Source organism: Crassostrea angulata, chromosome 2 (assembly GCF_025612915.1).
Source record: "Crassostrea angulata isolate pt1a10 chromosome 2, ASM2561291v2, whole genome shotgun sequence".
Taxonomy (NCBI): Eukaryota; Metazoa; Mollusca; class Bivalvia; order Ostreida; family Ostreidae; genus Magallana; species Magallana angulata.
This window is the reverse complement of record NC_069112.1, coordinates 9,910,080-9,924,078: the sequence shown is the minus strand read 5'-3', so window position 1 is coordinate 9,924,078 and position 13,999 is coordinate 9,910,080. Positions and strand designations below refer to the sequence as shown.

General features: G+C 34.9%; 2 protein-coding genes and 1 pseudogene across 2 annotated transcripts; all 3 read left to right on the top strand.

Moving 5' to 3' along the window:
* Positions 1-709: 709 nt before the first annotated feature.
* LOC128172975 (uncharacterized) lies at positions 710-5,867 on the top strand. Its single transcript, XM_052838718.1, has 3 exons — positions 710-1,885; positions 2,720-3,670; positions 5,346-5,867. Exons 1-3 carry the CDS (start codon positions 748-750, stop codon positions 5,402-5,404), a joined length of 2,148 nt encoding a protein of 715 aa, XP_052694678.1. The 5' UTR covers positions 710-747; the 3' UTR covers positions 5,405-5,867.
* An 862-nt stretch (positions 5,868-6,729) lies between these two features.
* Positions 6,730-11,314, top strand: LOC128173025 (uncharacterized). Its single transcript, XM_052838780.1, has 4 exons — positions 6,730-7,155; positions 7,760-7,924; positions 10,778-10,824; positions 11,081-11,314. The coding sequence occupies exons 1-3, from the start codon at positions 6,879-6,881 to the stop codon at positions 10,780-10,782; spliced, it is 447 nt and encodes a 148-aa protein (XP_052694740.1). The 5' UTR covers positions 6,730-6,878; the 3' UTR covers positions 10,783-10,824; positions 11,081-11,314.
* An 804-nt stretch (positions 11,315-12,118) lies between these two features.
* Positions 12,119-13,544, top strand: LOC128173017 (THAP domain-containing protein 1-like; annotated as a pseudogene).
* Positions 13,545-13,999: the final 455 nt, after the last annotated feature.

Below are 13,999 nucleotides of genomic sequence, written 5' to 3'. Positions count from 1 at the left end.
ACTCAAACTTTTTATCTTAGTCTCTAAAATATTACCTTTTTCTAGAAATAAAACCCTCTCTTTTTAATTCAAGATTCAATCTATTACTCTCTATTCCTATATTTAAAAATGAAGAGTTGGTATGTATTCTGTATCTTGTTCCTCTTTCGTTTAACAGATTGCCTTTTATTGATACCAGATTCCTTATTTCATCATTTGTATGAGATGGAAAGCAACTGCTTTAGAGTACATCACTGTTCTGTGTGTTCCGGGGACACAAATTCCTTTTGTACATCGTGTCAATGTGATCTGTGTCACGAGTGTAAAGAAGACCATGTAAACCATCTCCTAACAATAGACCACAATGTTGTTATATACCATGAAAAATTAAACTTTCTCCCAAATCAAAACATTTCTAAGCCACATTCTGACAATGTTTATGGAGACAATTTGCAACTTTCTGCACACTCTGACGAGGCCTGTGAAAAGATATGGGTATGTTGCCAATCTTCTGACTGTTCCATTTGCAAGAAAAAGAAAACACACAGGCAGTTATATGTTAAAACAGCATCGGACACAAAGCGTCAAGTATACAATGGAATCATTAATGTCATTAGAAGTGAGATCCTCTTTAGCAGATCTGTTCTTTTGACAGGAATCAAATCTGATATCGAAAAATGTCAAAGAAAAATTTCCTGCTTTCAATCAAAAATAACAGTTAAGGCCCAAATACTGAGGAATCTCATTGACTATGTGCGTAACGATTTCATGAACAATGTGTTTTGTTACTTTGATTTCAAACACCGGTGTTTGAAACAGTTGATGCACATAAATGAACATATATTAGGCATACAGAAATTTGAACATAGACATGAGAGGTCAGCAATTAATCCGGTAAAGTTCCTAACAAAAAAAGCTCGCTTCCCAAAGAATCGTTATCTTAAACAACACATTAATCAGCTATCGATGATTGAGTCAATCAACAAGAAGGACGTAACGAATCTACTGAATGAAATAAAAATCACAGAAAGAAGAGTGCGAGAAGTAAAAAATGAGAGTTTGCTGAAACTGATGCCTGGCCCTGAGCTCCATCAATTTCTCACACTGCCAGGTGTAGATAGTTGTTATCATATCTCCCGAGTGACATCAGACCATGTATGGATCAGTGATGAAGGACAGAATCTTATATTGACAAACACAGACGGTGAAAATCTTCATCACATTGATGATGTGTTTGACGGTTATTTTTTTGGTAATAAAGTACACACGGTAAGCAAAGACGGTGAATTAATTTACATAGATAAAAATGGTAACCTTAAAAAACTGTCAAATGATCTAAAAACAACAACAACACTTATTAATTCAAACTTGAATTCGCGATGTGTGTATTGTTCCTTGATCACTGGGGACCTACTGGTTGGAGTCTATTACTCTGAAAGTAGAACAGGCCTTGTAATTCGTTATAACCACGCCGGACAACTTAAACAAATAATACAAAACGACACATATTTAAAGCCACACTCTGTAACAGAAAACAACAACGGAGATGTTATCGTTTCTCTGTGTGACTGTGGTTATAATTGGACTTGGGATGGTATTGTAGTGGTGACAGATAATGAAGGGGATCATCGTTTTACATACCAAGGGAATGGATATGGAATCTTTCCACGAGGAATCTGTACTGACGCGTTGTCACACATCCTAGTGTGTGATGGATTAAACTTAACAGTACACATTTTAGATAAGGACGGTCAATTCCTGTCTTACCTATTTATAAGACCCTCGGGAATATTCTCACCACTAAGTCTGAGTTATGATGTCAAAACCCATCGTCTCTGGGTCGGATCAGAGAACAACAACACGGTGTGTGTCTACAGGTTTATAACACGCCAGACTTTGCTGACCGGTAAGTTGACTTTTTTAATCAATTGTACATAGCACATTATGTAAAGCGATTGATATTTATAGTCGTTAAACGTGAGTAGTTGGTGAAATGTTGAAAAGAACTGCGCATTCTGCATTTGCTTTTCAATTTTGAACATTTTCTTACGGGAGCCCACGAAATAAAAATATAAGGTGGAATATGAGTATCACTTAATAATATTCCCATTGCTTTGCTTTAGAACAACTCTCCCTAGCTATAGTTTCTTGATCGAAACGATAGTTATAGTCTTTTATGTAAAATATACCAAAATATGCAAAATATGTACATTTTGCCTCAACTGCAAAAGAGGTGCGCTGTGAAAACAATTTATTGGATTTTTTATAATACCTTTATTAAAGCTTACATTATTTAAAAGTAGAGCTCGAAACCTTACCTGCTTAATGACGATTTTGAAAAAAAAAAATTTAGTCTCAGGTTTTTATAATGATAATAATATTCATACAGTTATGTTGAACAATCTGATATCATGTGTATGTTTTACAAATTACAAATACAAAACGATTTATAGATTTGATAATAAAATAGTGTCAGAAAGAAACCTTTTACATAAACTAAACAAAATATAATATTTGTTTACAAAATGATATTTTGAAATACGCGAATAAGATTTAGATGTAATAATGATAATACTATGTTTACAAACTTAGGAAATTATTTGTGAAGGAATATATTGTTTTAAAAATATGATGTTCATGTTTCTTTATTATGACACTTGTTTTCATAAAAGAGAGAGTGAAAAAAAGATTGGATATTTCCTTTGTTTGGTAGAAATAACTTGAATTATTAATTTTATAGATCATCCACAGATTAATAATGCGAAAGACTTGCAAAGTGACATTCAACCCACTAAAATAGAAAGACAGGAAGTGGAGGAGTGTCAGCTGAAACTGTCTTCTTATTCTAAAGAGCTTCATTCTTTTACGGTGACGGGTCTCCAGAATTGTGTCCACATTTCCTGTGTTACATCAGGTAGGGCCTGGGTAAGCAGTTATAACCACAGTCTCATCCTGACAAACACAACAGGTGTCACATTACATCATGTGCAAGACCTTTGCTGTCCCTCGGATTTTCATGATTTATATCTTGATTTTTTTCATGCTGGTGTACACACTGTAAATAGTAAAGGTGAACTGATTTATATTAGTAAGGATTATAATATCAAAAAGCTGTCCAAGGATATGAAAACAACTTCAACATTCATACAGGAAACAGAAAGTACATGGGACCCATACTGCGTCTGGTCTTCTGTTTCTACTGGGGATCTATTGGTTGGAATGTATTCCAAAGTGGCCCGGTACAACCAGAAAGGGAAACTGATACAGACAATACAACACGACAACACAGGACTTGACATGTTTTTGGAGCCTCACTTTATAACAGAAAACAACAATGGGGACATCATTGTATCTGACTGCAGCATCAGCATGTTCAATGCTTCAGGGTCTGTAGTGGTGACAGATTGCGAAGGAAGACATCGTTTCTCTTACACAGGACATCCACCAGGATCAGACCTATGGCCTCATGGGATCTGCACCGACGACCTATCAAACATTCTAGTTTGTAATCGGGGAAATATACACATATTAGACAGTTCAGGCCAGTTTCTGTCACATCTAGAACTTAAAGAGTATTCATTTCCGTTCAGTCTGTGTTATGATGTCAACTCTCGCCGTCTTTGGATCGGATCAATTTTTTCCAAACAATTGTTAGTTTGCAGCCATTATGAACGACAAGAGGCTATAAAAGGTAGGTATTTAAGATTGTCGTTTTAAATAGCTGTATATTTGTTTAATACTTGTTCATAAAACAAACTGTTAGACGTGTTAACATGTACCGTATGTTTAGTTGTGAACTGGTATCATGATTGCATACGTTTCACCTTGTTTAACAACAGGCCTCTTGTTCAGGTTAATGTGAGTAATTCGATTGTGGGGTGTTAGATTTGACTGGATCCATCTTAAGACTATGTCAAGCTTTAATGAAAACCTATTTTAATACATATGCTGATATTAATTTGCTCATTTTAAATGGGTTCTTTCTATGCATGGATAAAAAAGACGTACGTGAAAAATTCATTAAAAAACACTGGTTACAATTTTTTTAAATCACAAACAAAAATGAAAAATTGAACGTACGTAGACTAAACGAAATGCGAAAATTTTAAAAGAAATAGTTATTGACCCATACAACAGGAGTAAGGCTCTCACGTTTTTACATGGACAATAAAAAAAGCGTTCACATATTAAAGTAAATTATATCTTTCACCTACTCCATATTACTAATTTTGCACGAGTACTTAATTCTACGATTCAACGCTTTGAATCAAATTGCTAGAATGCAAAATCGCGAAAGCCAAATTTATACCATAGTCTCATTTAATTTCCACCTTTCCGAAAAAAATAAAAGCGATATTTTAACCCGCGTGGGATGTGTTTATTGCAATTGTACGCTTACAGGTATTCCTTTCTTAATGACAATACATTATGTGTACCAGAGGAAAAGCTTTCACATATTTACATGTACCAGAGTATAGACTTTCATGCACATGAACATATATGTGTACCAGAGTAAATAATATCACGTATTCACATGTACCGGAGTAATACCTTTCACGAACATATGTGTACCAAAGTAAATACATGTACTTTCACGTATTTATCTGTACCAAAATGAAGGCTTTCACTCATCCCCTGTACCCGAATGAATACTTTCACGAATTGACGTGAACCAGAATAAAAGATTTCACATAATAATATTACCACAGTCCAGGCTCTGACGTCTTTACGTGTACATGTGTAAAGTCGTTTATGTATTTACGAGTAACAAAGTAAAGACTTTCACGTATATATGAGTACACTGTACTGACTTCAAGTTGTCAAATCAACAGACACTGTGAACATTTTAACAAGTGACCAGTTAACTTTAGCTTTAGCTTTAGATAAACATCAGTGTGTTACCGAGAGTAGCCAGTAAATTCAAGCCATCATATAGCTTAAAGTCGAATTTGTGTCTGATTATAAAACAACTGTTAAGGCAGTATACTTATCGAATTACGTTAAAAGCAATCAGTTACAATTAGTCGTTTTCTTTCATGGACACGCGTTTTTTAACAAAAGCAATCACAAAGTAATTATACCGACTGTTGGGGGAGGGGTGCACATTTACAAGAATGTCGAAAATACAATTGTCATGCATTTGTTTTTTTATTGAATTTACTGTTGTATATGTTTCCTAAGTTAATGAAATGTTTCAGGTAACACCTGATGTATGAATGTTAATAAAAAATACATTAATGCTCTTTTTGTAGATGGTTATTTAATTTATTTAAATGTTTCCTTGGATATTTAATTGGATTGAATAAAGATGTTTACTTAGTTAATAAAGTCTTTCAATTATCTTTTTCTTTTCATCTTTTTCGTAGATGGTAAATCGAGCAGCCCAAATGAGGAAGAAAGCTTGTCCCACTCACGACAAACCTGATAATGGAGATGTATTTTATACTGACAGACTGTTATTTGTTCATATGTATACTGTGTAGTTCTTTGTTTTAGTCTAATGTTTTTCCCCTTTGTCCCTTATAGTTGTACTGTACACTTTCTCAGTCGATTTACTTGATATGTCGTAGAAATATAGTAGATTTGGCACAACCTGTCAATGCGTGGAAAGAATTTCATGCTTATGAAAATCTAGAGATACATGTAGAGCATTTTCTTCAAAACAGCATTGACAGGGGTGTATAGGCATGTAAAGACGTTTCAACACCCATCATCAAGCTTAGTTATGAAAATGCGTTGCTTATCGACAGACCCATGGCCTAGCATAGGAAAAAAAGTATCAACTGTATGGATTAGACAGTTGGTCATATTTTTTTTTCTGAACTAAAAACACAATGTTTTTATCGCAGTTATTTGATTTTCTGAGCACATTGGGGCCAATCACACAAAAAAAAACGCAAGAGATTTGTTAAACATTAAAGGTTCATTGACACACTTATGGTCAAATTTTATGTTTTTTCCTTCTTGATTAGAAAATGATCTTTCAAAATTAAAGTGTCAATCGTAAAGATATAGCATGACACAGAGCCCATAATTCTTTGTTATGAGCACGGCTCCTGCCATGTTTTTATTTAGTAAAACATTGGTTCAATACTGGTAAAATCTCTTCTTCAAGCTGATTTTTTTTATCTGCAAATTTGTTATGAACATAAATAAACAGTTCCAAGAGTTTGTCCATTAAGCATGGAATCGTAAATTTTTAAAATGCTTTTTCAAACAAATGTTTGAATCAGCGTTTTATACATTTATATTGGAATATATATTTTGAGAAAGCTAGAGGTATAGACTATAGACTGGTAAAATCTCTTCTTCAAGCTGATTTTTTTTATCTGCAAATTTGTTATGAACATAAATAAACAGTTCCAAGAGTTTGTCCATTAAGCATGGAATCGTAAATTTTTAAAATGCTTTTTCAAACAAATGTTTGAATCAGCGTTTTATACATTTATATTGCAATATATATTTGAGAAAGCTAGAGGTATAGACTATTTTTAATTATATTTCAGAAAACATCATAAGATATAACAATGCAAATGCCCTTCTAATTTTAGCCCAAAATCAGCTGTTTAAAGTGGACACCCCTATGAAATAATTTAGACTCGTCCATACAGGTGAATAACACACCTGAGTGACCACCCATCAATGCTTTTCAATTTTAGCTCTCAGAGTGCGTGGTCGTGTTCCACGTTCTCTGTCCTTTTCCCGAGTAAGCTTAAGTTATGGCACAAAGTCAACTATTTACTCCCGAAGCTACCGGGAGACATACGCCTACTTCAGATAGACTGAATGTTCAGGTAAATTTGTCAGAAAATGAACGTATATCCGACTTATCTTCGGAAGAAGAGTCACACTCGCCAATTCAGGGCACAAATAATACGCCATTACAGGGCAAAAAAGATATGCCAAGACAGGGCAAAAACAAACGACCAAACGTATCATGCGTACAGGGTCACAATGAGTCTTCTTCGGAAGGCGAAGAAAGAGAATGGCTCAACGAACGAGTTACTGAAAAAGAAAACGTACGAGTTAACAAGAATGTAAGTAAGAAGAAACGTAAACAAACCGAGAGGTCAGATTCAGATTCTAGTTCAGATTCAGACAGTGGAGAAGATGATGACTCAGAGCTCTCCGAGTCAGAATTGTTTAATCCTTCTCAAGTTTTACAGAACAAAGGAGGTGAGAAAATTAATCGTAGAATTTCCAAATACATAGAGAAATTTGCTAACGGTGGAATCTCTAAAACAACAAGACAAGAAATTACAACAAATTGTAAAACACCAAACACAAAACGACTGAAATCAAAAGAAACAGATCGATTCATTAAAAAACTCTTTAGAAAGAAGTTTAATACCCCAATGTCAAACAAGAAAGAGAAAGTTATCATAAACACACAGAATCGAATCCTAGATGCTACTGGTCCATTGGCTATTCTCTGGCAAGAAGCTGAAAAACTCAAGTCCGCGAATAAAGGCATTGACCCAAATGATGTTATAAACATTGTCCAAAGAGCATTAGTGTTAATAGGGAATGCCCATTACATTTATATGTCAGATCGTCGCAAGACTTTACTTAGCAAATTGCTTCCAGAATCAGTTGATTTGATAGGTGACAGTTCTGGTAAAAAAGCCTTACGTAAATCAAAGGACAAACTCTTTGGAAATGAATTTAGGAAATTACTTGCTAAGGACAGCAAGGATAACAGAGAGTTGTCCGAACTTCTTCCAACAAGAAAGCGTTTTAAATCTGACAAATATGCATCTGACAAGAAAGACTTTTTCAGATCTGGTGAAAAATCTCAACAGTTTTTTCGGACAGGGCCCTCGAACAACAGATTCCAGTTTGGGGGCCACAATTACAGAGGGCAGTTCAGCCAAAGAGGGAGGGGCTACAGAGGAGCCCCCTGATCTGCAACATTTACAAGGAAAACAGAGAATCAGTAAATCAGGTAAACTTTTTGAGTTCAATGTCTTACAAACCAATAAAGGAGAATATTCCTGTAGGGGGGGGGGGGGGGAGAATGAAACATTTCCTTTACAATTGGGAAAAATTATCAAAGGATCAGTGGGTATTAGAAACAGTAAAAGGTCTCAAATTAGAATTCATCCAGATTCCCCCAGTCCAAACAAAATTATCAAATTGCCATATAACTTCGAAAGAGAAATCCCAAATAGTGAGAGAAGAGATAGAATCTATGTTAGAGAAAAAAGCCATTTGCGAAGTAAACCAACTAAAGTCGGAAATCGGCTTCATAAGCCCCATTTTTTTGGTAGAGAAAAAGGGAGGGGGGCACAGACCTATCGTAAATCTCAGGGATCTAAACGGTTTCATGGTTTACAGACATTTCAAGATGGAGGGCATCAATCAGGTAAAAGACATAATCCAACAGGGGGACTGGTTAATAAAAATAGATCTGAAAGATGCTTATTTTACGATTCCAATTTACAAAGCAGATCAAAAATACCTGAGATTTCCCTGGGAGGGAAAGATTTACCAATTCCTCTGTCTGCCCTTTGGAATAACTGTAGCTCCCTGGGTTTTCACAAAATTGATGAAGGTCCCAATAAGCTTTCTTTGCCGATTAGGGTTAAGAATGGTGATTTACTTGGACGACATACTAGTATTGAACAAGACAAGGGAAGATGCAGTGTTAGATGGCATAAAAGTGAGAGAGATTCTGGAAAGTTTGGGGTTCATGATAAATTTCAAGAAATCAATATTCACACCCGTTCAAGTAATAGAATTTCTAGGATTCAAAATAGATTCTATGACAATGAAAATCTATCTACCACAGGAAAAGATAAAAAAGATCATAAAAATATGTCAAGAGGTCTTAAAGACAGACAGAGTATCTGTAAGAAAGCAGTCAGAGGTCATAGGGAACCTAACAGCAAGTTTGCAAGCTGTTCACCAAGCCCCATTACATTATCGCCATTTACAAACGGCCAAAAATCAAGTGTTGAAAAAAGGTCAGAATTACGATGCACTAGTTTTTCTATCTCGGGCAATGAAAGAAGATTTAACTGGTGGACCAACCACCTGAAAGAGTCCAATGGCAAGAATATAGTTCAGTTAATAGATCAGAAGTCAATAATCATTCAAACCGATGCCAGCAAATTAGGGTGGGGGGGGGCAGTTTGTCAAGATCTAAGAATAGGAGGAACTTGGTCAGAGAACGAGAGTCAGTATCATATAAGTATTCTAGAACTCCTTGCAATAACACATGCAGTGAAATCATTTTTAAAACAAAAATTAAATCAAGTTGTGCTAATTCAAACAGACAACAAAACAACAATGACCTATGTGAACAAAATGGGGGGCACAGTGTCCAGTCTTTGCAATCAATTAGCGTTAGACCTATGGAAATGGTGCATAAAAAGGGAGATTTTAGTGAAGGCGGAATTTATTCCAGGAAGGGAAAATGTTATGGCAGATTGGGAGTCCAGACATCACAAGGACTCAAGCAGTTGGGGGTTAGATCCTTACATATTTCAGATTTTAATGAACAGAACAATAGATTGCAATGTAGATCTTTTTGCAAACAGGTTAAACACAAAACTGGAGCAATTCATCAGTTGGCTCCCAGACCCAGAAGCAATAGCTCACAATGCCCTGTTACATCCATGGAAGGGAATAAAGGGTTATGCATTTCCCCCATTTTGCTTAATATCCCAGTGTCTAGCAAAAGTACAGAAAGAGAAATCAACTATCCTTCTAGTAACGCCAGCATGACCAGCCCAGCCTTGGTATGAAACAATACTGAAACTCTGCATTCAGAATCCAATTCTCCTCCCAACATTTCCTCATCTTCTGTTATCGGACAAGGGGGATCCCCACCCTCTAGTAATGAACAATTCTCTCCAACCACGAGGTTGGGTTGTCTCAGGAGATCCATACAAACAATGCAATTATCAGAAGAAGCTGAAGACCTTATCTATAACTCATGGGGGAAGGGCACAAAAGCTTCTTACAATTCAGCCTGGAAAAAGTAGGGTAGCTGGTGTGATAGAAGGGAAATTGATCCATTTTCAGCACCTGTAGCTCAGGTGTTAGAATTTTTGACTTACTTGTTCTATGAGGGCTTCCAGTATATAACAATTAATGTACATAGATCGGCTATCTCTTCTGTTCTTCCCTACGTCAATAATTAACCTATAGGTAAGCACCATTTAGTTAAGATGCTAATGAAAGGGATTCTTAGAGGGAACCCCCCTTTACCAAGATACAAAGACACATGGGACATAGATATTCTTTTGAGGTTCTTGATCTCTCTTCCAGATAACAAAGACCTTTCACTAAAGCTACTCTCTAAAAAGCTAGCTACACTTTTAGCCATTACAGCTCCTAAAAGAGTTTCAGAAATAGCTAGGTTAGATAAGAAATTTATGAGGGTGACCCAACAAGGTATAACATTCTACTTACCTGGTCTTTCAAAAACACAAACAGACTGCAAGTCTCGTGAAGTTTTTTATGCAAAGCAAGAAGAAAATCAAAAATTGTGTGTTATTGATTGTTTGACGGAATATTTTGAGAGAACTAAAGCTTTCAGAAATCCTGATCATTCAAATGATCCATTATTGAGAACAATTATTAGACCTCACAAAGGTTTAACCAGTAATACAGCCTCAAATTGGGTTAAAGATATGATGACCCTCTCTGGTATAGATACCACTAAATTTAAAGCGCATTCAGCAAGAGGGGCCAGTACAAGTAAAGCCTTTAGAAGTGGTGTTTCTGTTGATGATGTTATTAAAATGGCAGATTGGACTAATGCTGGAACATTTTTCAAATTTTATTGCAGGTTAAAAGATGGAACAAATAAGTTTTCTAGAGCAGTGTTGGAATTAGGTCAGTATACATATAATAATTTTGTAGCTTTGAACCTGCAATGTTATATCTTATGATGTTTTCTGAAATATAATTAGAGATTTTATGAGGGCATATTTGCCCGAAATGAAATATAGATTATATAAAGAAAACTCATAAAATATAACATTGCAATCCCACCACATCCCTCCCATATAATGGAGTTTTATGGGATGTTATTTAAAATTTGATTTTTAAATACAAATCATATACTTGATGCATATTCTTTTTGTTGTAGAAGAATCTGACGGATGATGCCGGTTGATCTCTGCGGGATCCTGTTTTTTGTACATGTATATTATCCTGATTCAAGAATGTCTCTCAAAGTGAATTTTGTGTATAAGTGTTCTCCTCTTAAATAAGGGCAAACATTGAAAGCATTGATGGGTGGTCACTCAGGTGTGTTATTCACCTGTATGGACAAGTCTAAATTATTTTATAGGGGTGTCCACTTTAAACAGCTGATTTTGAGCTAAAATTAGAAGGGCATTTGCAATGTTATATCTTATGAGTTTTCTTTATATAATCGATATTTCATTTCGGGCAAATATGCCCTCATAAAATCTCTAATTGTGGAGTAAAAACTGACATACTTGTTCCTTTTTCATGATAAAAAAAAACCATATTTAATATAACATGTATTCCAAGGCAATTCTAGAGGATTTCGTAAATCCCCAAAACAGGAATTTAATTTTACCTTGTAAACTTTGGGCCAAACTACTTTGAACCGATAGTGTGTGAGGTCGAAACGACCAGGCACCGTGACATAGCAACAAGAGACAGGTAAATAAAGAAGATTATAACATTAAAATGTTGGTCATTCATTCAAAATGCGCAATTTGATATCTAAAAAATAAGACATAAAATGTTGATCTTAAATCGTGTCCAATTCCCTTTAAGTTACCTTTTATAAAAAATATAGAGCGGAATTTAATATTGTAGTGACAAATTTAAAGGTATCAAACCGGAGAACATTAATAGTTAATTCTGAACTCACGGGAGAGTCACAGAAGAATTTACTGATTTATGACTATCATTAATTAAAACAACAAATAACAAAAAATACTGCAAAAGACAAACTTTTCTTCCATTCAAATTTCACTAATTAATTTTGTAGATGAACATACAGACAGTGTAAATGGTTTTTCCTGGTCCAGCTCAAGACAAGTCCGAGAAAGGCGAGTATTAAAATACTAAAATGTAAATGTGATGAACTGATTTTAAAGGAAAATATTTTTAATTATCTTTCGAAAAGTATACTTGAAATAGTCGCGTTTCGAGTTCATCCGGAACGTCCGTTTTTATTTGCTTTTTATCGCATCGATCACGTGATTTACAGAAAATGTTCAGCAGGCGTACTTCCGGTAAAAGTTGTTTACAATAGTTACTAAATGTCGTCTGAAACAAAATCCTATTTTTGTGTTGCGGAGGGATGTAATTCTGATGAGAGAAAAAGAGGAAGATATGGTTACATGAAAGATGTAAGATTTTACCCCTTTCCAACCCAGAAAAAAGCGCCTGCACTAAGAAAACGCTGGCTGGACCTCTTGAGAAGAGAAAATTACGAGCCAAAGAGAAACCACAGAGTATGCTCTCTTCATTTTAAGGAAGGCAGACCAACAGAAAATCATCCATACCCAGAGCTCTTTGCATATAATAATTTTAAGGAAAGTCTGAAGGTTTGTTTTGGTTTTGATTGCTAAAACATCCAAACGTTGGTATCATGATTCATCGATCAATTTCATGGATGTATATCGAGTGTCTTGTGTATCAAGATATATAGTCTAAAAACCTGCATCAAATTAGATGGAAAATGCTAATTATTTATGATATATTGTAGGATGAAACACAAAATTGAGAACTGTTTGAGCTTTGAACATTTTAATAAGTTGTTGAGTATTTATAATTTAGAGACACACATGCTAGTCTTTAATGCTTATAAGTTGTTATATTTAGATGCGTTCAACAACTTCAATATCTAAGAGAGAACAGTATATGGTAAAAGACACTCAGTTTGATATCTCAGTTCCTCCCCGAGTGGATTCCCCGGCTGCCAGTGAAAGTGTACTTGTATGTAAGATTATTTGCTGATATAAATTAAGTAGCAAAACTTGTGCTCAAATATTTTTCATTGTAGATCAATGAAAATACTAGTATTTCTGATTATTTAAAATGTACTTTTGAAAGCATGATTTCATTTATTTTTCATTTAAGTATTATTATTTTTCAGCAAACACAGATTAATAATGATAATTCATTGTTTGTTGCTGGAGTCAGTGGAGAATTGAATGGAAGTTGGCCAGTTAATCAAGAAATTGAAGTGACTGATCATGAGTGTCCAACAGTTGGATCTCTTTCTGTCACAGGTGAAAATTTTGATTTGAAAAAATAACATTTTTTTTAGATTCTGGCTTTTTAAATAGAGGTAAGCTTATTACACAAAAACTTACATTGAAAATATACTGCAGGTACTCATGTAGAAATGGACCACTGTTACATCAGTGGCAGCTTTTGCAGTAATGACATGTCAACCAGAGATATAGGAATCCAAACAACACTCACTACTGCAGATATCAAGGTTCTGGAGCAGAAATCAACCAAACTTGAGGATCACGAGAAACTCATGAGAGAACTTTTTGTCAACAAAGTTGTGAAAGATGACAAAAATGTACAAATGTATACTGGACTACCATCGAAGACAATCCTAAATGGTGTATATGGTATGGACTGGTGCACAATAAATTCAGTGATATTAAAATGTTAATACTTATTTTTTTTTTTTTACAACATGAAAAAAAAGTTGATCATAGTTTATTATTTAATATATTACAAAACTTAATCATAATCTAATGTTCTATAATAAGGTAACATTTTCTTATAAATAATTTTCCTCTCTATTAAGATATCTTGGAAAAGGCTTCACCAACATTGAAGTATTGGTCAGGACAAGGGAGTGCTGCAAAGAAAAAATATCAGAAAGACAGTCTAAATGCAAAGTCAGGCCCAAAAAGGAAGCTCAGCAGATTTCAGGAGTTTGTTTTAACTCTAGTCAGATTGCGACTAGCTTTGACTACATTTGTCATGGCAGATTTATTTGGCGTATCCACCTCCAGAGTTTCTCAAGTCTTCACCACCTGGATCAATTTCATGTTTACAA

What these genes read in the sequence shown, in the direction of transcription:
- LOC128172975 (XM_052838718.1), top strand. Translation starts at nt 748, where the DNA reads ATGAACAATGTGTTTTGTTACTTTGATTTCAAACACCGGTGTTTGAAA. An exon ending in ACGCCAGACTTTGCTGACCG is followed by an intron (nt 1,886 to 2,719) that starts GTAAGTTGACTT and finishes TTAATTTTATAG; the next exon opens with ATCATCCACAGATTAATAAT. An exon ending in ACGACAAGAGGCTATAAAAG is followed by an intron (nt 3,671 to 5,345) that starts GTAGGTATTTAA and finishes TCTTTTTCGTAG; the next exon opens with ATGGTAAATCGAGCAGCCCA.
- LOC128173025 (XM_052838780.1), top strand. Translation starts at nt 6,879, where the DNA reads ATGCCAAGACAGGGCAAAAACAAACGACCAAACGTATCATGCGTACAG. An exon ending in AGTTTTACAGAACAAAGGAG is followed by an intron (nt 7,156 to 7,759) that starts GTGAGAAAATTA and finishes AGACTTTTTCAG; the next exon opens with ATCTGGTGAAAAATCTCAAC.